This window comes from Prosopis cineraria, unplaced genomic scaffold, assembly GCF_029017545.1.
Source record: "Prosopis cineraria cultivar Desert tree isolate PC_DT_omini unplaced genomic scaffold, ASM2901754v1 PC11, whole genome shotgun sequence".
Classification (NCBI taxonomy): domain Eukaryota; kingdom Viridiplantae; phylum Streptophyta; class Magnoliopsida; order Fabales; family Fabaceae; genus Prosopis; species Prosopis cineraria.
In genome coordinates this window covers 13,556,817-13,580,403 of record NW_026555342.1, presented here as the reverse complement: position 1 = coordinate 13,580,403, position 23,587 = coordinate 13,556,817, and the positions used below count along the sequence as shown (strand labels likewise).

General features: G+C 32.3%; 2 protein-coding genes and 1 long non-coding RNA gene across 20 annotated transcripts; 1 reads left to right on the top strand and 2 right to left on the bottom strand.

Moving 5' to 3' along the window:
- Positions 1-7,801, bottom strand: LOC129287067 (calcineurin B-like protein 3). 6 transcript variants are annotated; one of them, XM_054923210.1, is made up of 9 exons: positions 7,388-7,801; positions 6,285-6,505; positions 5,128-5,210; positions 4,852-4,911; positions 4,309-4,417; positions 4,136-4,188; positions 2,708-2,788; positions 1,504-1,616; positions 1-587 (listed from the first exon to the last, which is right to left on the bottom strand). In XM_054923210.1, the coding sequence occupies exons 2-9, from the start codon at positions 6,472-6,474 to the stop codon at positions 530-532; spliced, it is 747 nt and encodes a 248-aa protein (XP_054779185.1). In that variant the 5' UTR covers positions 6,475-6,505; positions 7,388-7,801; the 3' UTR covers positions 1-529. The 6 variants fall into 6 exon arrangements, with proteins under 6 accessions (XP_054779185.1, XP_054779187.1, XP_054779191.1 ...); XM_054923212.1 differs by having other exon boundaries at positions 6,312-6,505; positions 7,388-7,799; XM_054923216.1 differs by having other exon boundaries at positions 6,351-6,505; positions 7,388-7,785.
- Positions 7,802-9,364: 1,563 nt separating this feature from the next.
- Positions 9,365-10,182, top strand: LOC129284786 (uncharacterized). Its single transcript, XR_008586959.1, has 2 exons — positions 9,365-9,864; positions 9,963-10,182. It is a non-coding gene; the product is annotated as an uncharacterized LOC129284786 (long non-coding RNA).
- Positions 10,183-16,187: 6,005 nt separating this feature from the next.
- LOC129285287 (BTB/POZ domain-containing protein At5g47800) lies at positions 16,188-23,055 on the bottom strand. Of its 13 annotated transcripts, none has more exons than XM_054920897.1 (10): positions 22,862-23,055; positions 22,584-22,674; positions 21,268-21,353; positions 20,548-20,598; positions 20,244-20,321; positions 19,890-20,006; positions 19,738-19,807; positions 19,236-19,637; positions 18,209-18,928; positions 16,188-16,903 (listed from the first exon to the last, which is right to left on the bottom strand). In XM_054920897.1, the coding sequence occupies exons 6-10, from the start codon at positions 19,946-19,948 to the stop codon at positions 16,409-16,411; spliced, it is 1,746 nt and encodes a 581-aa protein (XP_054776872.1). In that variant the 5' UTR covers positions 19,949-20,006; positions 20,244-20,321; positions 20,548-20,598; positions 21,268-21,353; positions 22,584-22,674; positions 22,862-23,055; the 3' UTR covers positions 16,188-16,408. The 13 variants fall into 13 exon arrangements, with proteins under 13 accessions (XP_054776872.1, XP_054776877.1, XP_054776871.1 ...); XM_054920902.1 differs by having other exon boundaries at positions 22,584-22,649; XM_054920896.1 differs by lacking the exon at positions 21,268-21,353 and having other exon boundaries at positions 20,548-20,639.
- Positions 23,056-23,587: the final 532 nt, after the last annotated feature.

The following is a 23,587-nucleotide window of genomic DNA, read 5'->3' as shown; positions in this document are numbered from 1 at the left end:
TTTTAATTCAGACAGCTTCTCTATTCCAACAATTTCAACATATAATTACAACAAAACATACACCAACGATATTTTGATCCCCAAAACTTGGAAAACGACATCTTAACCACAAGGAAAAAATGATAGACATGTTATTTTTCAGGGGAAATGAGGCTGGTTTTCATCATCTTCATCTCCTTCTTACGGTTTTTTCCCCTCCCTAATTTGCAGCAGCAGCCATTTCCAGATCTGGGCATATCCAAATCTCCCCAAATCTCCATGGCGTGAATGGTGAAACACCTCAACATACTATTTTAGTCCCCCTTTTTATTTCCAATGAAGCAAATAAATAAATAAACAAACTCATTTGTACAATAGAGAAACCTCATCTATCCAAAAAATAGAAGATGAAGTTCGACTCAATGAAAATATAAACAAAAGCCATATCCATCCACCCTATCACCAATACCTCAACCTCGTTCCTTCATTTGTGACACATCATTACCAGGTAAGGCTGCTGAAACTCACATGGATGATGTATTTATTTGACTCAAGTATCATCAACCTGTGAGTGAAAAACAAAACTCGGAAATGTGGTCGTGATGTCTCTGCCAAGTGAATTAAAAGTCAGGTGTTAGAAGCTAAGGACTAGACGACAAAAATACTAGTTAACTGAGAAATTTTAGCCACATATAAACTGGTCTCTGGATGTGCTAAGAAGTAAGAACCGATAAATATTTAAAATAAGTGACCAATGTGCATAGTTTAGTGAGGATCTATCCGATCTTTGCATCAGTTGATTGTGCAAAAAGTGCCCATAAGAACTTCTCCTAACCATCAGAGGTTTGTGCCATTGAGATGCAGACATGCATGTAGAAGCCATCTAGGGCAAAACCAAACCAAATCTTCATTTCTCGCATGGCTACACCACAAGTGCTTTACTAAAGGCCTCCGGAACAATGATAAGGTGTTACATATCTTATTCTGTCATATGAAATTACACTCATTATATAAATATATAAAACATGAATGGCCCAAAAAGCTCAAATACATAGTTCCAATCTAGCTTGTGTGCGAAGTTATATTTTATGCTTTTTTAAAAAGAATTACAAGATAAATTTCTCTCACTCTTCATTAGCTTGGGTGCAAAGTTATATTTTATGCTTTCTTAAAAAGAATTACAAGATAAATTTCTCTCAATCTTCATAAGCATTTCCTTTTTGAAAAACAAGTAGGCACTAAGCTGCCATTTTTTTAACACAGGTTTTAAATATATTATGGATCGCACACGTAATGCAAATGCTTCATAGGGATTTCGCTCCTCTTGTACAACATGATTGTCATGTGAGAAAAAAGATAGACTACTCATGACAATTAATTACAACGGGAAACAACTTGGGTTTCTATCTCTATTCTCACATTACCATCGCTTTCTTATGAGATGATCCTAATTCACTTCCCAAGACTTCCACCACTGGGGCCAGAATTCAAAAATTCAAATTACTGTAACAAAAAGAAACTCACTTGAGATACTGAAGAGTCATATTCTTCAAAAGGGATGGATGACGCAAGACAAGATTTCGCCATTCTTCCTTGTCAATTTTCCCATCATGTTTTGTATCAGCTTCCTCAAATGTCTAAATAGCTTAAAAACTGTTAGTGATAAGAGAATATTACAATGACACGTATGATTTTCTAGAGCATGTTCATTAAAAAACACGCTCGTTAAGTTAGCAAACATGACTAATGAAGTTCACAAACATAAAGCTGTACAAGGTTCACTTTCTTTAGTAAATTTCTTGTAAGAAAGTACAAACTTTAGTTCAATTTATGAGGATAAAGTCACATGGAGAATACATAACAGTCCCATCAAAGATGGATTAGCATGTGATGCAATGAGAAACAGATGCATATAAAAAACAGAACATAAACTAATGGAAAAAAATTACTGCCAGCTATAAAAACAGTTGGGTGAACAAATAACCCATACCACTCACTTCCAAAGAATTCATGCACCATTATACATGGCTTTATAAGATTGCTTGTACTTTGAAAGACTATCATGAAGCATGAAAAATATCGTAAAATAATTTCTCCCAAATAGTGTAAAATGCAGATCAAATTCAGAATTTTTGTCCCATTCATTTCTCCATCGTCCAACCTTTGGGATCAGGTCTTATGCATTACCAAGAGAGTTGGGCGTGTCTTGGTACTTTGGATCAGTTCATCCCAATTCAATTTAAGGGCTAAGGGAAAGACACAAAGAAAACAAAACTTTGTGGCAACGCGCATTTTAAGTTTTTTCACAGCTTTCTGTAGTTGGTGAGTTGTAGCCAATATCTTCAAGAGAAACTTTTTGCCTTCATTATATTGTCGAATAGAAGTGTATTTTTAGGCTTTATCTTAGCTTTAGTGTTTAATGCATAGTCTTGTTTAAGGGAAAAACCATTTCTAACATGCAAAGAGATTGTAAATCTTCTCCACAACAATTACTTTCCTTTTATTCTGGTTCAACGATTTCTTATCCTCCAACAATCCATACTTTCTTCTTCTCTTAATACATTTCCTCTTCCATAAAAAAAAAAAAGAAAAAGAAAATTCATCTGGAACAAACATGAAACCTAACTTAAACAAAGAAGCAGACCTCATTGAAAGCTTTTAAATATACTTATAACTAATGAGCACAATGTTTGGTAAGCAAATTCAGCCCATCAAGTAAAGGATGCACCTTGTCGATGATACTTTCAATCACGTCATCAGAAAGATTCATGCCAGATTCAGCTAGGGTGGCCACTACCATTTGTTTCACCTATCACATTACAGGTATAAGCATTGTCCATAAATGCATCTTGCAAACATTTTGAAAGAGACATGTTCTGAGAAAACAAATTAGTTCAAACTGATTGACATTCCCATGTATCGTGGAGTAAGGTTCCCATGTATAATTTAAACCCATAATACAGAATAATATTCCAGCATGGTCTCTGATGAATCCACAGCTGTTTAGTTGTTTCCAATAATCCCTGGGCAGTAGAGGCTGGTTATGCAACAGTCTCAAATTTTTTTAGGTATGTAACGGTGGTTATGTAACCGATAAGTCAATTTTTGGGTACTTTGGCAGCAGAGCCAAGAGGTAGCTGTCTAGGCAGTTTTAAGGTGAAGAGAGAGGAAAGGGATTGAAAAATATTGTGGAGAGTGTCTGGAAATTTCCCTGTGTCTCAAATAACAAGGGGAACTCATTGTGATGTGAACCTGTCTACTTGTGAGTGCTTTTTCAGCATATTTCACTCATATTCCCAATTCAGTATTCATTTTCTGCCTTTTCTCTTTGACCAGTTCCTGGCTCCATATTCTGGTTTCCATCATTTTAGTATCATATTAATGATGGTTCAGGGCTACACTGAACACGAGGGAGACTGGAGAGTATATTTCAAAGGATATTTCTGTAGAAAGTGAGGTAGAAATAGTGAGAGAAGAAATTATGATCAAGTTCACCCATCTTGATCTGTGATGGTAAGAAAATTTGAATCATACCACTGAAATTCTCAAGAACTCAATTGTGCAATTAACTGCCACAAATATGAAGAATTTAAAAGGAAAAATTGGAGTGAAAGGTAGTGGTGAAGATTCTGAATGCTATGGACTGGGATTTTTGTGGAAAGTAGAGCAAAGTCCTAATGTAACAAAGCCACCAATACAACCCCTAATTCTCACCATGAGGGCAAGGTAAAGCTTTGAGGATTGTGTATTAATGACATCCCTATTTCCTTAATCATGCCTTGACAACAAGGTATGTTTTGGAGGGGTGTGTACAATCGATCCACAATTATGTAACTGTTTTAGGCAGGCCTTAAACAGATGAAGGTGATAATGCAACTGGATAAGCAGATTTTAGGCAGCTGCGGGCAGATAAATAACCATGCGGGTAGTTTTGGGGACTGTTAGTTTTGGCAACACACTTGTGTGGTAACAGTCTAGGTAGTTCTGGGTAATTGAGGTTTAGAAGGGTGAAGAGAGATGAGAGAGGTGTAATAAATGTTTTGGAATATTTAGAAGATTCCTTTTGTTGAATTACTAAGGCAATTCATCGTGTTAAATTAATCTACAAAGTGTTTTTCTCTGCATTATTTATTCAACCTCGTAAGAGAGAAATTACCTCCTGCCTTTCAATAAAGCCTTGCTGCTTGAGATCATACAGCTGGAATGAAACTGCAGGGAAGGAAATTTGGGAATCCCCAACATGAGGCATAAACAGAAAACTATAGAAGCAATAGACCATATATACTCTACCTCCCTCCCTAATATTTAGAAGGCTTTAGTCTCTCTTACACTCAATCTTATCATCAATAGGTGCATTGGGATGAAAGACAGAAAGAGCACGAGCAAACTCTTCAAAACCAAGTATTCCATTATGCTTTGTGTCGAACAAGTCAAATACCTACAGAATTTTCACAGCACAAAATCTTGAGCACAACATACATTTCTAAGGGTTCATATATGCACAAGATATGCAATAGGAAAGGACTTCAAATCAACGAATCATAACTGTAACTCAATGAAGAAAACCACCCAGATGACAAATTCCCCTCCCCTTCCCCCTTCCCCTCCAAAAAAGCTAACAGAAAGGATAGCATATACCAAAATTTAATAGATCATCCAGAAACATAATACATTGTAGGGTTGGAGACGCTACAATGTGTAAGGTACAAAAGGGTTGGAAACGAATTTTACTCCCGTAGCTGAAAATCTTATCTAATAAATTGTAAAAGTTGGATCATTATATAAACGAATCAAAAATTTCAAGTTCTATTTCTGTGAGGATAAGTTAAAAACAGTTGTAAAAAAATTTCAAGATCTTAAAGCTAGACATACCCTATCTGCAAATAAGCTCTCTTTCTTGTTTGTCTTGAATAATGCCAACTGAAATTCTTCCTGCAAATCAAATGCATAAAAAATCAAAAGAAACAAAAGAAAAAGGTTCAGAATCACAAGCTAGCCAAGCAATGTATAATACCACATATACCTATAAAACGAGATGCTTAGGATTATAAAGATGGGGTAGAAATGAAGGAATCAGTCAGAAAGTTTAAACATCAAAATTATCACAAAACAAACTAATGGAACAGCAAAATATATAACGGAACATACTTTATTTATCAGCCCATCATCAATCACTGCACTGCTAATCTTCTTGAACAGTTCATACAGTGCCTCAATCTCACTTACACTAACTGCATCGAAAACCAAACAGATGAATATCACTGCTACCAGGGCGACAAAAGAAACATAGTATCTAGAAGATATATCTTTCTTTATCTTAACTCTGTCCACTAATGTAGCAACAAATGGTCAAGGCAGTTCATTATCAAGGACCCTGAGCACTTTTAGAGTCAATTATCAGTGACTAAATCAGTAGCCTCCAAATAATTGACATAATTAAACGGACTGGAAGGATACTATAGTGTACCACCCTCACTCTTCAAGTGAATGCAGAGACAAATCTACTATGATATGATTGATGTACAAAGGAGGAGGGAGAAAACAGAGAGAAGTTGAGAGAGGAAGAAATACTGTAACACCCAATAATCACGTCCTTCTACTGAGAGCATTCCATTTTCCATCAGACACTCAACAAGAACCTCACTAACTAATGAATGGATAAAGGTTATACAGATTCATCCATGTATAATTGTTACTGAACTAATCAAGTGCCTTCAAAAGACCAACAACAATTATTATTTTAACCTGTGAGTTTCAGAACAGTGCCCATGATGGATCCACTATCCCTCTGGTGCCTCACATAATACCATAAAAGTGCCTCAAAGTAGCACCACCACACCAGATGAGAACAGAATGCTTCGTGAAGCACCATTCAGACATATAATGCTTCACGAAGCACCACAGAACAATTTTATTTTTTTTAAAATTACAAGGGTACTATTGAGTGAGATAATGTCTACCGTGAATCATACAATTAGTTTAAATTAACAAAAAGGAATTTTGTATTCTGTAAGCATTCTAAAAACTTCTGTTTCCATTTTTTCTGCTAATGTAGGAATTGCTGGGCTAAATTTTTCTTCGCTGAAGTTCCATGGAGTTCTCAGGTATTGCAGCTTTTCTTCGGTTATTCTTTTTATTTCTAACATTAAACCCCTGCAGAGGCCGAAAAAGGGAAAATGAAAAGCCTATCTCATTCGCTTCACCAAGGAATGGATGATACGCAACAAGTTGTGCAGAATAAGGGGAAAATAGTTAGTAGCAGTAGAGTTTGATTGAAGAAAGAAATGATTACGCATAAAATTCACCTATAGGCCAATGACAAAGGAAAACACCTAAAAATGTTAACCCAAAACTTCTGTAAAGACACATACAGACTGTCTCCCTTGCAAGAGCTTCTGGATCTTCTAAACCCGTAGTTTGCTTAGACACATCACTATTGCAACAATTTATTGCAGCAACAAATAGCTGCTTTAATCCTTCTAAGAACTGCAACATTTTTGTCTCCAGATGTCAAAACACTCCATACCTGAAAGTGAGGAAAAATACCTTTTAACTAAATGTATAATTTTGAAGAAAACAAAAGCCTGATCTCATTAATTGATTAAAAATAACTGTGTCTTCGTTAACACCATCCAAGCATGCAGATCAAATAAAAAACTTTTCACAATTCTTGCAAATTCATAATCAATATCTCACTGGGATTTACATGCTGATCCTTCCATGGGTGCAAAGTGACGAGGGTAAAAGATAAAAAGTAGAGGAGTAGAGAGCTCAACATGATTGATCAAAAATACTCATGGAAATTCTTCTACCGGAAAAAAAAAATCATGGAAATGGAGATGACGGACTGAATTTCATCAGCAGCCATGGCGATGAAAACTTCTGTTTCCATTAAAAACAAAAAATCCGCATATATGGGCAGGAATATCATCTAAAAGAACATCCGAAAATTCCATCTACCAATCAACTAGGTTATAAAGTCGGTTAACAGTTAGAAGATAAAAACACGCAAAATATATTAGCAACGTCATTGCCTACAAAACCAGACAATTGAAAATCACAATTCAAGCTAGCAGAGCACAATTCAGATAGTGGCTAACACTTACACATCAACGATAAGATCTTACCTCGATATTCAATAGTCAACAGAAAAAAAAGACAGCAATATTGCAACACTAGGCTTGGCCCTGAATCGAACCTTAATCCTAGATGTCGAACCACAAACCATAAAGCTTTGGCAAATTCAAATAGATTCATCTTCATCGATTATCGATTAAACAAAGCGCACAATCCACATCAGTAATAAAATGCTAGATTAATTAATTACCATCGAAAAAGACAAGAAAAACTCGCAGAAGATTCAGATAACAAGCTGAATGAGTAGGTAAAAAGGAGGAGCGGGATTTACCTTTCAGAAAAAGCAGAGAATGGAAAGCAAAGAGGAGTCAAAACTCTCGGACATATTTGTCTCACTGTCTTTCTCAGGAAGGACGAGAACCAAAAAAATGGTGCTCTTGATTGGATATTGTATATTTATATATATATATATATAGGGAAAATGGTGGTGCTTCGTCCAATGTCTACATCAGCAGATGAGTGATTGCAAAATGAAGCTTCTAATCAAAAGACAAAAGGCCATATTTTGTGAATCAGTACTCTGGTAAGGAAGACAGAGAAGAAGGCATATAAATGGACGCCATTTTTTATCTCAGAAGAGAAGAGGAGATAATTTTGGGAAAGAAAAAAGAAAATGCAAAATGACACTGAATTTACTGATTCATCTCACTGACATGTGGCTCGTAACTGGTGGCTTCAAATTTGAGATGGAGTGAAGCTTCTGCATTTCTTAGAAAAAATCGACCAAAATTGGAAATTTTGCGTGTGAGGATCTACATTTCAATAATTCAATGCACTCTTGTGTGTGTGTAGTTTATCGAACCACCAACAAATAACAAATTACATATGTTGACTTTGGGAAAATTATTGTTTAATAAATTTAAAATAGAAATGGACTAGTTATTAAATTATAAGATGAAATGCTCTTTAAATTTAAATTTAAAGGTATGTTTTAATTTAATGAGTCTTGAGTTTCAATTCGTCTAAATTTTCTTTATCCAAAAAAAAATTATAGGATTAAATATTTATTTACAAGTTACAATCATTACTTTTTTTGAATTTTGATATGATGAATGATTTAAATTTAATTATTTAATAAATGTCTCAATAATAATTGTTGAATTTTATCATTACTTAAAAATTATTAAAATATATTTTTTAAAATTTTAAAATAATCCTTATGATTAAAAAAATCTTCACATATGTTATCCCCTCAAAAAATTTAAAATTTGGTAAGTTTTAGTATTATATGACAAATTTTTTAACAATCATTCAATTCAATTTAACGTGTACATGAAATATTGATTAAATGAGTAAATTTAAATAACTTGCCAATCAAATCCTACATTTCTACTTCTTTGTGCTCTTTTTTAATTAAAAAGATATCTATGTATCTCGTTCTAATACTTTGTCCAAGCCACACTTCTCTTTGAAGAAATATTTTAGATTCAAATTAATTACGCTTTTTAATAAATAAACGTATAAATTTAATTATAAATTATTTTTTAAAAAGTATCTTACATCCTGGATTACAAAATGATATAAAATAAAGTGTAAACTATTAAAAACGAAGCATGCGGGTCCCTCACCTCACCTGCAGTAAACGGACATTTTATTATCTATGTGGGGCCCACTAACTTTTGACAGCACTCTCTTCCACTGAAATGATGACTCCCCCAATCACTCACAATCTCCCGCTTCGAATTCCAGACGCAGATTCTACACAAGAATATTGGGTGTTTGGATAGCAAAAATAATTAATTTTTGGTTAAAAAATTGATTCTTTACAAAATTATTTAAACACTCATTTTTTAATTAATCGATTTTTGAGTTAAAAATTAATTATTTTTAAAAAGTTGAGAATTTGAGCTTGTGAGGAGAAGCTTGTTAAGAAATATTAAGAAAAACTATAAAGACAAATTTTAAAAAAAATTATAAAAAAGCACATGATTTAAAAAGAATTAAAATTAAATTCTCTTCTTCTTTAATAAATTTAAATTTTATATCTTCAAAAAATTAATATTTAACATTTAAAAATTAAATTATGTAATAAGTTATATAGTTAAAATTGATTTTAATTAAATTATTTAAATATTTTTAATTTTATTAAAATTAATTTTAAAAAAATAATATTTAAATAAATTACGTTGTAATACGATGAATATGATTAAAATTTATTATTTAATTAATTATTTTATATAATTTATTAAATTTAAACGGTCATTTATATCACATCCCTTATTTTCACCGCCGCCTCCTCTGTTTCCTTTCCATTCTGGCTTTCCTTGTCAAGACTCCAACATCCAGTTGTTTGTTCGATATCTTTATCCAAAAATCTAGTCCTTTTTTCTAGATTATCCCAACCCATTAACTAGACAAGAGAAAAGGGAAATTGTGGTTTAGATTTGGACGATAATGAGGGAGGAGGACTTGAATTGGTTCTCGAGATGGGAAGAGGAACTCATGCCTCTCTCCCGAACCCTAATCTCGCCTGATCTTGCCATGGCTTTCAACATCCGAAACTGGCCCCCACAATAATAGCCCTCACTATCTTCGAATCCCTTGCCTTCTCCCAGAAGTGTTTTAGGAAGGAACCGGAGAGGCCTAATTCTCCATGCAATGTGCCCAATAGAATGCTGAGGTCACCCTCGTCGAGTCATAGATTTGACGGAGGCAGTAATCTCTGAAAGCGAATGATGAGTCCGAAGGCTAATTGCAAAGCACACTCAGTATTTCTCCTCGTCAATGCGAAAGGAGAATAGGAGAGCAGTGAGTTCAAAGCAAAGTATATATAAGTTTTGGTTTTCTGGTTTGTATTGAATCGAATTCTTTTGTTCCCCCCCCCCCCCCCCTTGCTCTTTCTTCAGTTTTTGTTCTGTGAAGCAAATCTCAAGCAGTCTCTTCATTTCCGTAGTCAATACAAAGCGATTTTGGAGTTTCGTTGATTCAGTTGACTCGAAGTGAAATGCTCTCTGCAATTTGGCTGCTAATTCTGGTTTTGTTGAGATTGGATATCATGCAAACTGGTAAAGATGTAGATCTTTTATGTTTATGCTTATGCACCTTCAACTTGCTGGTTTTGCGCTATGCTTAAGTGTTGTGCTTCAATTTGCTGTCGTCATCTTCTTCCCAATTCGGCAAGGCCTACACCTTAGAATTTTTTTTAGAGAGAGGGGGGAATCACAGGTGACGAAGAAGAAATAGAGGAACAAATTTGAGGAGACATGTGACTTGGTAACTTTTTTTTAATCAAATAATTGGTCAAATAAATAATTCATGACTGAATTTATATGTTTACCCTTTTTAATTCACACACACATGCGCACTATTTGTTTTAGAAATAAAGATTAATTAAGTGTGACATGAATTCATAAAATAAATAGGGGAAGTTTTGAAATCTCTTAAAAAAATTTACACATTTAATAAGTTTAACCTACTTTAACAAATTTTCTTAATCTTGACCAAATGATTTAAAAAAAACAAGTATTGATGGAAAAGACTAGAGAAAGTATGTTTTAAAGGGTTAAATTACATACAACTTCTTTAAACTTTAAATCATGGACAAAGAATTCTTAAAAACTTTTAAAACTTAATAATAAATCTCCTTGAAGTTTTAAGTTTATGCAAATAGCCCTTAGTTATTAATTATATTTTTTTTAAACTTCATTTTGTAAGCATGTAAGCTCCAAACTTTAATTGATATAAAAATAATCCTTATAAATTTTAAATTATGTATAGATAATTAATATATAAAATTAATCATATAGAATTATCTCATAAATATAGGAGTTGATGGGGGTTTCTTGTAAAGTTTAAAAAGTTAAAGAGATTATATATATACTTCAATGTGGAGGAAAATAATGTATAATTTAGTCATTTTTAAATTTAGAGTAAAATATTGTGACCTATTTTTTCTTTTGCTAAAATTACATGAACCTTTCATCTAGTTTCAAAAGCATACACATTTGTCCAATTTTTAACACGGTCGGGAATATTTTGTTAAATATTCTATGAAACTTAACCTTTTTATTTGTAATTATATTGAAAATTTTAAAATTATTAATTTCCCTCATTATATAATTTCTATTCTCTATTTTTCAATTTTAAAAACTTTAAAAAATTAAGTATGTGAATATTTGCATAAATAATTTAAATTTTTTTGTTAAAATTAAAGAATATTTAAAAATAAACATAAATTATTATATTAAATCGTTATTTTATTTCAGGCCCAAATATTCTTATTTCCTTAAGTTTTTGTAAATTGCATGTTTGAACTATTATTTTGTCCATTTTAAGTATTTAATGTTTTTCAAAAATATTAGATAAATACATTTAAAAAATGAAAATTTTTAAAATATAAATGAAAAATACAAACATATTCATTAATTTTTTTTGTAATTTGAATGATTTTTAGATAATAATTATATTTAGAAAGAGGATATCAACATATATAACTTACTCCCTTCGTTCAAATATAAAATATTTGTGAGAAGTTAGATATTCAAAAATGTAAGGTATTTTTAGTTTTTTGAGGTGTAATCATTATTTTTTTTTAAAGTACTCCTATTGATGAATGACTTTATATTTATTATAGGTGTTTAATAAGTGTAAATATGAAAAGATAGAGTTAGTTAAAAAATAGGTACCTATTTTATTGAGAGTGAGATTCGGTTAAAAATACCTTGAATTTTTTAATAGAAGGAGTAATTGTTAATTAATGGTTGGATGAATAAAAATAAAATCTTAAAAATAAAAGAGATGTTTGTATTTTATAACTATTTATATTAAAAAAGGTTTGTATAGGTTCAGAAATAGAAAAAAGGTATTTGTAATTAAGATAAAAAAGAAAAAGAAGAGAAGGCTAGCGTATTTTACTCTGAAATTAAAATGTACTCCCTGCTCTCTAATTATAAGACACGACTATCTAATTGTCAAATATTAAGAAATTAGTTTATGTCTAAAAATTCGTTCCTTCTTTCTTGTTTTACTATTAATTAAATGTCATTATTTTCTTTGATTAAGCATGTTGTCCAGCTCATTTTATTTATTGCTTAGGGGTATTTAAAAAAAATAGTTACTTGTAGAAAGTTCCTTATGAAAGGGAACACCAAAAAAAAAATTATTCACAAGTTTTTTTTTTTTGTAATTAGAATCAATCATGTTTAAGGTATAATTAGACATTAAATGTTAATACATTTTTTTTAAAAATTCAAACATTAATTTATCATATTATGACTTGTGAATTACAAACCTTTTCCACTAAACCCAACCCCATTCGTACACAATGCCTCTTAAAAGTGTGTCTTATAATTAGAAAAGATAGAGTATAGAATTGCTCTAGATTTAAAAGAATTCTGAACTCTATAACAAAGTCCTTGAGCGAATTACTACTGCATAAGAATAATTGTGTATGATTGTCAATTTTATTTTATTCAAAAAATGTAACATGTCAAGAAAATAGAAGTTACATCTGAACTAGAGTTTGGAAGTTCATTTATAAGGTTTATTGAAATATTTTTTTAAATTAAAAAAAATACTACTTTTGAAGTAGCATAGATAAATAGGAATATATGACATACTTTTTACTTTTTAGATTTAAAAATGGAATTAGAATGAAGAGAAGATAGCTAGAATGGGAATAATGCTTCTCTTGTTTGGTGTGAACGAATCTAGATAAGAAAAATAGTAGGAAAAAAATATTCAAAATTAAAAAGTTGAAACTGACAACACTCTTGAGCAAACTACAGATTAATAGTTGAATTTCAAGAATACTATAAACAAAAACATTAACAGCAGTAAAATGATATACATATCTTTTGCTATCCTGATTAACTGGTCTAGGTTTTATTTTTCTCATATTTGTGTATCCAGTTGATTTGTCATTTAGTTCATCCAAGGAAAGGAAATTCACAGAGAACATCACAAGAAAAGGTATTGTTCAATCTAAGTGAGTAGGAATCTTTGGTAAAATAGTAAATGAGTTAATTATGAATTACTTTTTTAAAAAAGACAATGTTCAATAGAACAAATGTAAGCTCAACCCGCCAAAAGAAGAAAGTCAAGTTGGTAAAAAAATATAGCTTGTTTAGATCCAAGACTATTTTATCCCACACTGCACAATTCAAACCCACGGCAGGCTAACATGTAGGTTGGTTTGTGGGTTAACCTGCATATATATTTTTTTTTTTCCATTTTCATACTCATTGATAAGTAAACACTATAGCTAATAAGCTTGCATGTTAGGCATTGACAACCAATGGCTTAGGGATTCCAATGTTTACTTGATCTCCTCCCTATAGTATCATACATGTGCTACAAGTGGTCGAGAATCTGTTATTTTACAGGGTAGTTTAATCATGTTTCTTCATATTCTATCAAAAAACAATTCTTCTTTTATGATTTAATATTTTATAAAATTATTATTATTATTTATATTAAAATATATAAATAAATTTAAACCATTAAAATTCAATCTATTTAATTTAATTAAAACTATAAACGGTTTTAAAATATTTTATAAAATGATTTTATTTTGTCAAATTTTCATCATAGTTTTAAATTGTTAAGGTAAAATTTTAACACTTTAAGCCTATTTATACATTTTATGTAAAATAATAGTAAAAATTTTATAAAATATTAAATCAAAAAGTCATTGAAAATTTTGATGTAAAAATAATAAAATAAAAATAAAAATAAAAATTTTTATTTACATATTATTTGTTCCATGATTATAAAGATGTGGGATCCTCATCATCTTCGGCTACTAATAGTAGCCAGTATTAAAAAAGAATGTACATCAAGTTTCAATATTTCTACATCATTGTTGTAGTCATCATTTTAAGTTTTAGATTGTAATTTAAACTTTTTATTATGTTTGTTTGTTTTAAATTTGTATTGTGGTTTTTTAATTATTTAAAAATAGTTATATTATTTTCTGGATAATTAGTTTCACAATGGATTGGCAGAAATATAATTTGTCATAATGCGAGTTATACTAAACTGCATCATTAAGCCCGCAACCTATATTACTAGTTTTAATGTTTATCGAAGTGAGTAGCAATCTTTGAGAAAATAGTAAATGAATTAATTTTGATATATTTTTTTTTATTTTTTGGTTTATACTTAAAGATGGTGGGGTTAGCTGATATTCCTTCCAAAGTCACTATCCCTGCATATTGCTGCCAACCACAAAAAAGAAATACATTCAAAGAGTGAGGTATCTTCAAATGTGTGTGGAGAGAAAAATAATAAACTGAAAGCCTCTCATATCAGAGCCAGGTTTTGATCCTAATACCTGTGGGTTATGGGCCCACCACGCTTTCCCTGCGCCACTCTGATTTGTTGAAATGCTTTGATAATGAAATATATAAATTGTTTTGTTGCTAGTTGTTTCCTTACTATGCTGCCCATGGTTAGGCCTCTTATCTAGTGGTTAAATATCATGCGTTCTAAAAACAAAAAATGGAATGGAAACAGAAACGTGTTTTCATTCCCTGATTTTTAAAAACAAGAAATAAGAACAATTTTAACATAAAACACTATTTAGATCAGTTTTTATTTTTAAAATTTAAAAAATAAACTTACCCCAATTTGGTAAGGAAAAAAAGGTCTCACGGTTAAGCAACTATTTGCCCCTTTTTTATGATATTTTTTCATAATTTATTATTGTTTTGGTAAAACAAAAATGGAAAATCTAATAATATATAGTCAGCCCTATCTACCATCTCATATGATCTTTTTTACCATGTCCAAAAAAATATTACAAGAAAATTAATCAATTAATCCTCATAATTTGCATCATTTTTCAATTGGTTTTTACGTAGTTTTAAAGTTTCAAAACGATCCTTATATACTATGCTATTTATCAGTTACCATTATGACTTTGTAGCTTTGGAAACAAAACTTTTCCCACATTATTTTGAATAAATCTAGATTTTGACCAAAGTCAATGTGAAACTAAACACACTCTAGTCTGCTATGTGGTGGCGGCAAAATTAATCTTAATTTATTATCACTACAATAAAATGTAGTATTTCCAACTTAAAAATATTGATGGGCATAACTTAAAATCAAAAGTAATACTCCCTTCGTTTAAAAATATAAAATATTTTGAAATGAATCACACCCCCCAATAAAGTAGTTACCTACTTTTAAATTAATCCTATCTTTTTATATTTACTCTTATTAAATATCTTATAATAAATATAAAGTCATTATTAATAGGAACACTTTAAAAAAAGTAATAATTATATCTCGAAAGATTAAAAATAAAAACATTTTTGAACATCCACCTCCTCAAAAAATACTTTATATTTTTAAATAAAGGTAGTAAAATTTTTAACAAATAATTATGAGTGTCAAAACATTGTGTCAAGATTAAAGTCACATTTTCAACACTGTTGGGAGAGGGCTTTTTCAACAACTATCTAATATGATAATAAATTAGTTTCTAAGTTTTCATCCAAGAAAACAAAAAGCTTACCGAGTTGATGAAGCACATCAAGGGGTTAACTGAGCTGCTCCCGTGGGTAAAAATGCTGACATGGAGGATAAATCACCATGTATTGGGTGCCACATCAGCATCCCATAAAAAGCATATAATTCCTCCTATTACAATTTACTGACATTTGCTAGATACTTGTTTGCTTTAATTATATCCTTATTTCATTTATTATTATTTTTAAGAGGAATAATGTATTACAATTTCAATTATTATTATTAAGGCATTTATATAAATAAAGATATAATTGAAAAAAATGTAAAATGTGTTAATAGATTAATATTTCATTTAACTTTTTTAAAATCATGAAATAGTTATTAATATCCAATACTGTGATCCAAAGGAAATATTACATATATATATATATAAAATTATATATATATATATATAATCTCCTTAATCTTTCTTCTTCTTCTTGCATTATCCCTCTCTGTATATTTACGTACTTATATTTTCTCATCAACTAGTCACAATGGAAACAAGAAAAAATGACAGTAATAGAGCAGCTTTGTAAAACTATCCCATGCCATTCACCTTCTAAACACTCTGAAAAAAATTTACAGTAAGTTCAAAAAAAAAATCATTACACGGGTTTCATTTAAAAAAATCAACCGTCTAGATTAAATAAACGATGAAGATTTATTTGAAATGAGTATATACTTATGCTTAAGCTTGAAAAAATCTCGACCTGTTTCTTGACATGATCATGTCTGACTAAGAATCTTTAAAAAAACAAAAACAAAAAAACAAAGCTTGAATACCTTATCATCATCAACTATAAGTATACCCCATCAATAATCAATGAACTTCAATCTACCTTTTTTTATGGGCATAATCAGTGTCACTTCTTGCTCTTCTCATGATCTTCCTAGGATCCAAACCCAACCTGCATCCTCCTGTTCCCATATCAGAACCAATCTCCTCAGCCTCCCCTCCTCTCACGATCATCTTTCTCTCAAATTCCATAGCCAATCTGTGTTTATTACTCTCAGGAACAATATTGGTGGTTCTGGGTCTGTGTTTGGCTTCTGATCCAGAAGGCTCAAGTGGACTTTTCAAGACCTTATAAGTGGCAGTACTGTTACTGTGACTGTGACTGCTGGTGGCAGCATTATAATTATTATGATGACGATGATGATGATTCGGGGATGATTTTTTCTCTTGCTCAAAGTAGAGAAGCTGGACAACAGTTCTTAATGGAAGAAGCTCGTTTTTCACTGCATGAGCACGAGCTTCTGCTGACAGCTTTTCACAGTCCAGAATCCGACATAGCCGCTTCTTGTCTGCCTTGCTCATCTCAGCGTGCTCCTGTGTTCATAAATGCAACCTTGCATATTGTCAAAGGCTCTCCTTCCTAGGTCCTAGGTTTTCATTAATCATCATCATGTACATGCATGTACTATAGTGTCACATTCCCAATCAACATGCTCTTCCAACTTTACTTTTAACTATTTCACTTGATTCATATGAAGTAGTTAAAAATATTTATAATAATAAAGATGAGAGGGAATATCAAGTTACAGGTAATCATATTATTCATGGTTCACATAATGTGATGTATTTTAGATTTATACAAGTACATATATATATAAATCTATTCTATTTTAAGTAGAAACAAAAAGAAAGATGTAAAGAATCTGATAAGAATCATTCATTGTTATTACAACATATCTCAGCTATTTAAATTTAATTTGAATTTGAATATTCTAAATTATGTATGTATGTATATAATTTTAATATTTTCATCTTCAAAAAAAGTATGACAAAAATAAAAACAGTTTTTAACAATACTATTTAAAGAATGATACATAAACATAAAGAATAGTGAAATCTAAACAATTCAAAGTGACAACAGTAACACCTATGTTTCGAGAGAGTCTAATTAGGTTTCATTTGCACCTCACTACCTACAACCGTTGATATTTTGTTCAGTGTGCTGAGAAGTAATTGTTGGAAGTATTTATGTTGCAACATACCTTTAACGTTGCATGCAAGTTAAAATTATATATTATTCCTACATAAGTAATTTAAAAAAAAATACTTATGCAAATCTGAAAATGTGTTCGACAATTTCAAAACGTAATTTGTATAGTTAAGCCCTTGTTTGAACCATCTTGTTAAGAGGAATGGGTAAGCTGAAGCGAGGGTAAAAAGTTTCTTTTTTTGTCAACGAAAAAGAAATTAAAGCTTCTCCAATTGTTTGCACTTTTTCACGCATAAATAAAATACTTATTCAAATAAAAGCAACTCAAAATCGCAATGGGGCCAAACAGGGCATCAAGATCCTCAAAATGTGCTGAAATGTTTTCAGTTTCAAGGGCATCAGCCCTGAATCTATGCAAGGGGTTCTTATAAAAGTTCCAGAAAGTTTTAATTTAAAGTTTCCACTGAAGTTCTATTTTAATCCTGCAAAGATAACTCCAATATCAAGATATTCAGTCCCACTTTTGTACTCAAAAGCTTTATTTTTTTTTCATTTCACTTAAAACAATCTTTATATAGAACAAAATTATGATAAAAGAGTATTGAAGTGATGCAAAATTTTTTTAAGGGGTTATTTTGAAATCCAAGTCCTCCTTAGACCACTAAAATGCAATTAGTCTAAAAATTTACCTTAAGATAGATATTTATTGCATGGTAGAGATCATCATGCTGTAATCTTGCAATGTCCGGAAGAGCTTCAGCAAGAGCCACAAATTTTGACACAGGCAAATTTTCATCCCTTGCAACCACTTGAAGATGCGAATCAATGAGCTTCCCAACACTTCTAATTGATCTTAAGAAGTGGCTGTTATCTGCAGCGTTAGGAGACATTCTTTTCCAAATCTTCAAGTAACTTTCCAGCACAGCTAAAACCAAATCCATTGATGATGCTGAAGCACAAAGCAAGTCATCCACAGATGCTTCATCGAATTGCAGGCTTGCTCTTCTAATCAGTTCTGTCTTGGTGACGTGGGAGACCCCAAAATGGTTCGAAATCTGGAGGAGTCTAAGCAAGAAACCAACTGAAACTGATCCTTTATCTGCAGGAATCATGGTCACAATAGTTTCAAGAATTTTTCTGTTTTTTGCCTTGGATTCTTCTGTTTGAGAAGCTGAGCTGCTTGATGTTCTGAGCTTTGTGGTTCCTGGTAGCCACCGGCTGGCATAGACATGAAGAGCTTCTCCTATGAGCTGAGGCAGGAGAAGATAAGTGGCTCTCAGAGCCATGATTATACATCGAAAAAGGTCTATGTCAAGGTCGGAAACATCCTCAGTCCACCAATCTTTGGGGACAGAATGGTGCTGTTTCTTGGCATAACCAGGCCTGGTGTAAGTGAAGGACCATCTGACCTGCAACAAATCATCATTCTTCAAGAAAAATTCAGGAGGAAAATAGGTTTAAGGAGTATCTCAATTCTTCTTGAGGGTATGATGTTACATAATAATGAGGAAACAATGAAGAGGAGAGAAATTCATAATTCTTCTCGAGGATATGATATCAGTTGAATGCTTTTTCTAACAAAGGAGCTAGCATGAATCTAACTAAATTTCTTTTTGTGAAAACTGTTGTACCAATTGAGCTAGCTCTTTTCATGGAGGTAAGAGAACTTTCTCAATTAATCCAAAGAAGTAACAATTATGGATAAATTTTGTTTACCTGTGGTGGGGGTGTGAGAACTTTCTCAATAATTGAATCGATGCATTTTCTGACTACGCCTAGATTCTCAGCCCACTCTGGTAACTTGAAAGTAGCCTGAAGTGTAACGATGGAGTCTTTCCAGCCTTCAAGAATGCAAGAGTTGAAGAAAGCCTCGAGTTTTCCCACCAAGTTTCCCTTCTCAACCAAGTCATTCATTTGCAGGAACTTAGCAGCACAAAATGCAGGAACGAAGTTAAAAGCACTGATATTGATTGAAATTCCATAGCAATACTTTGCACATAGCTCAAAAGCATCTTCCCCTCCAGGAATATCATGAAGCTTTAGTGAAACATCCCCAGAATCATTAGAACTATTGGAGCAAAGCCTTTGTAGGAAGCCACATTTTGGAAGAAGTAAAGACTGCATCTCACAAAAGAAAAATTCAAATGAACTGAAGAATAAATTGCTTTATTTTTCACATTCCCTTGCTCATTCTAATCATCTAACTCTATATTTGTACCTTGTGCAGAAGATAAGTGATATCATTTACTTGTACTGCAAGGTCTGAGGGTATATCCGAAATCAGAGTCCTGCATTGTGAGAACACTGTTAAAAAACAGGGGCTTTTTACAGCTTTTCAGAAAACAGTTTATTATCAATTTACATACATACCTGGTGGCTTGTTCAGTGTAGAAGGTGTCTGGCCTTGTCCCAAGTTTCATAAACTTCATTGTTCTTTGGTCTGATCTGTATAAACCAATGGTCTGATAAAAGCCTCTACTTCAAAGCCTGCAAGCAAACCAGAATTTCGTATACCTTGTTTGTTGATTTAAGTACTGGTAAGGAAGAAAACCACAGAAGAAGTATCTGAAGCAGAAACGCTGAACAAGTTTCTCAAGAAGTAAAGAAACTGAAAACCAAATCATTCATCTGAAGAACAGGAAGAAGAGAGTTCAGACTTCAGAGTGGACTACGGCAGTAAAAGGAGAATGGAGAAACAAGGAACAATCTGTAAGGCGGCCTTACCTAAATGGCCCCTTCATCTTCTTTTTTCTCGGCATATAACTCTGCAATCCATTCAATTTATATAATTAGTGTCCTCACCTGCAAATTCGAGAAGAAAGGGGGAAAAAAATCAAATTTATGCTGTCATACACCATTAAAGAAGATGGCAGGGAATAACAAACTGTGTTAGAGATTTGGCTAGAAGCCATAGAGCAAATTTTTCTGTACTAATCTTTGCAAGTTACTTCAAACTTCAGAGCTTAATTGAAGACAAGTGGAAGTACCAGGTGAAGTTAATAATTAATAGAAGGAAAGTGCGGCATACCCTCACTGCCTTACATTGGGCTTCAGATTTTTTTGCCTCCTGTGCCAGCTCCTGTCATACGAAACAAGACACTGGAGAAGAACATAAGAATTCTGGAAAACGAAAGAAAATTATCCTACATTGCATGTAATTCAGCTTATATGATGTTGTTCCAAAATTTGAAGAGGCAACGAAAACATTGAAAATGTAAAAATAAAGAAACTAATAATGGACAAAGGCAAAAGATAAGATGATCGACTCTTAATTATTATATATACCATTTCTGTTACATAGTTTGATGGGTGCCCACAATTCATCAGGCTTATACATAAATAAAACCCTGCATTTACGGCTGTGCCGACAGTCTTTTTATTATCCTTCAATATGGTGTGTTTTTTTCCTCTCTACAATTTCTCTAGTTGAACATTTCGGGTAAAGATTAAAGAAATATTCATCCCCGTTTCCTTCTTCCCCATAAACGAAAGAAGCTTCAAAGCAAATGTGCATGCATAGACATATATGATTTACATTATGGTATAGGAAACACTAGCTCTTAAAAAACCGACCACCTTTGTTTTTTACACTCGTATCAAATATGACGTGACACTACCTCAATACTTCTTATTTTGTCGTACGATAGCGTCCATATTGTATTATCCACACTTCTACGTGATGGTTCATGGGAAAGGAATAACTAGTAAAGAATGAACTAACACATGAGACAAAGAAAAGTAACTCAACTTTTATAGTGGCTGACTCTTGAGTCAGAATGGGTATATAAATCCAAAGCAGCTGTATAATAATTGTCTAATACACACCGCAATCTTCTGAGCAGATGCTCACAATTCCATGTAAGGAAAAATACATCATTAGAAAACGATATGGGGAATCCAAAAGAAAGTGATGAAACAAGAAAAATAACTGGTTAACCAAAAGCTTCCTATAAATGAAGGAAAATATTATGAGTCTTTTTTTGGTGAAGTCACTTTCATTGTGTCTCCAAGGACGTGAATGTATAAACTGATGTAATATTTTTCTAATTGAAATTACTTATTGGCTCTCAGTGGTCCAATATTGCAGAAGGTATTGTCTTCTCAATTATGCTGCTCTCCATCAACTATAGGGCAATCCAGAAAGGTGGAAGCCAACTTTTTCTTCTTTCTCCCTTTCTATCTCTTTTATCTTTGCCAGATGTTATTCACAATTTACTGAAAGAACTCAGCATTAGTTCCACAAAAGCAGCCTTTTAGCTGTTAGGCACGTTTTATCTGAGATTTGCTTCAGATTTTGAAACAAAGAGATGAAAAAGAAGAGAAATCAATCCACAATCTTTCTTTGAGGATATTATAAGCAGCAGCAATATAGGCTTTTGCCTCCATGTCGAGATCTGACATTAGAGTGTGGTCTGTGCTTTCATGGACACATGTTTCTACAGTGAAATTCACCCATGGCTTTCCATCAGACGAAGATAAGAAAAGCTCTTCGTTTTTTTTTCTTTTTTTCTCCTTTTTCTTCACAGTAAGACTGCATCAGAGATGCCTCATCGCAAAACCAACTTTTTTCTCAGAGGTAACTCTCACAGATCCCAATTTCATGAACATCATGAAAACTCAGAAAGTGAATGGTTAAAGTCAGCACACATATTGCTTTGCTCTACACAGAATCAATAGTGTGTATCAGTTATTTCCACTATTCAGCCTGTTATGTGGGTACTCTCTTCTGAAATTGATAAAGTTTATCTACCGCCCATCCCCACAAGAAGGTGTTATCATTTTCTTTTTGTCCCTATACTTTTGGAATTTTTTAAACAGAACCTACATTAATGTGTGTTCCTTTTCCACAGATTTATTTATTTTTAATCATCTGACAAAAGGGCCTTCATTTGTATATAATAACAGAATAAAAAAGCAGCTCATGTGCTTTTAATCGGCATGGAAAGTCTATCAGAATGCTTTAAACAAGCTAGTAACGACTGGATTAGGCTTTTCATCAAGCACCTGTAGAGGAATGACTGAAAACTTATGATCAAAAGAGCTAGATAGGAAGAGAGAACATACCGATTAACACAGTGTTGATGCTGCTTGAATCTTGGGAAAGTAGGAAAGCATTCACAGTCGAAAAAGCTGCATAACATGGAGTATTGAATAACTGCGCAAATTAAAGAAAGTGAATATATAAAGCAGAAGCACCAATCTGTGAAGTGAAGCGCATCAAGCATCTATTTGGATGGACGTTCGTGATCATGTGAAGCTGGAAAACAAACACTTTCGCAGATTCATGCAAGAAATCCTCAGAGAATCACACAGACACACACACAGAGGTCTAGAGTGGCTACCTAGCTAGCCTGTGCATGGGTTTGTGTTGGAAATACAGCATGTGAGACACCAACTGCAGAAAAAATGTGTACCACAATGTCTCCTACGAAAGAGTGCAAGGACACACAGAAGAGAATGGAGGGAGGGGAAGAGAGAGAGGGACGGAAGGAGAAGGAGAGAGAAGTAGTGGTTCTATGGGATTAGTCAACGTAGTAAAGCAATCTATGATAAACACATTGAATAGGTAAGGGAAATAGAATGGAAGAGAAAAGAGAGAAACTTAAAAAGCTTGTTTTGATAAAAGTGTATAATTGAGTTTCTTCAGTGTCATGCATGGGTTATCCATAGTTCTCATATATTGTCAAAGCTGATATTATTGTTTCTTAATTAATCGCAGAGGTCCAAAAATGGACACGTGTACTAAAGTAAAAATATTTTAAAATTTTAAGAAGCAAGTTAAAAGAAACAGGAAAATCATAGTTTTTATGTCTTAAGAGTTATGGTCAACTTGAGTTAAGATCTCTTATAGTTTTTTCATTAAAAAAAATAAAAAAATTCAATCTCTAAAGTTGTGATCCGCTTGGTTAAAATATCTATTATTAACCAACATTATTGTTATATCACCAATATATTCTTGCCTCAATAGTAAAACATACCTCCAGATACCTTGACTAAAGTTAATTATAATTTTAAGGGCTGACTCCTTAAATTAAAAATATAGAAATCATGATATGAGATGACCACAT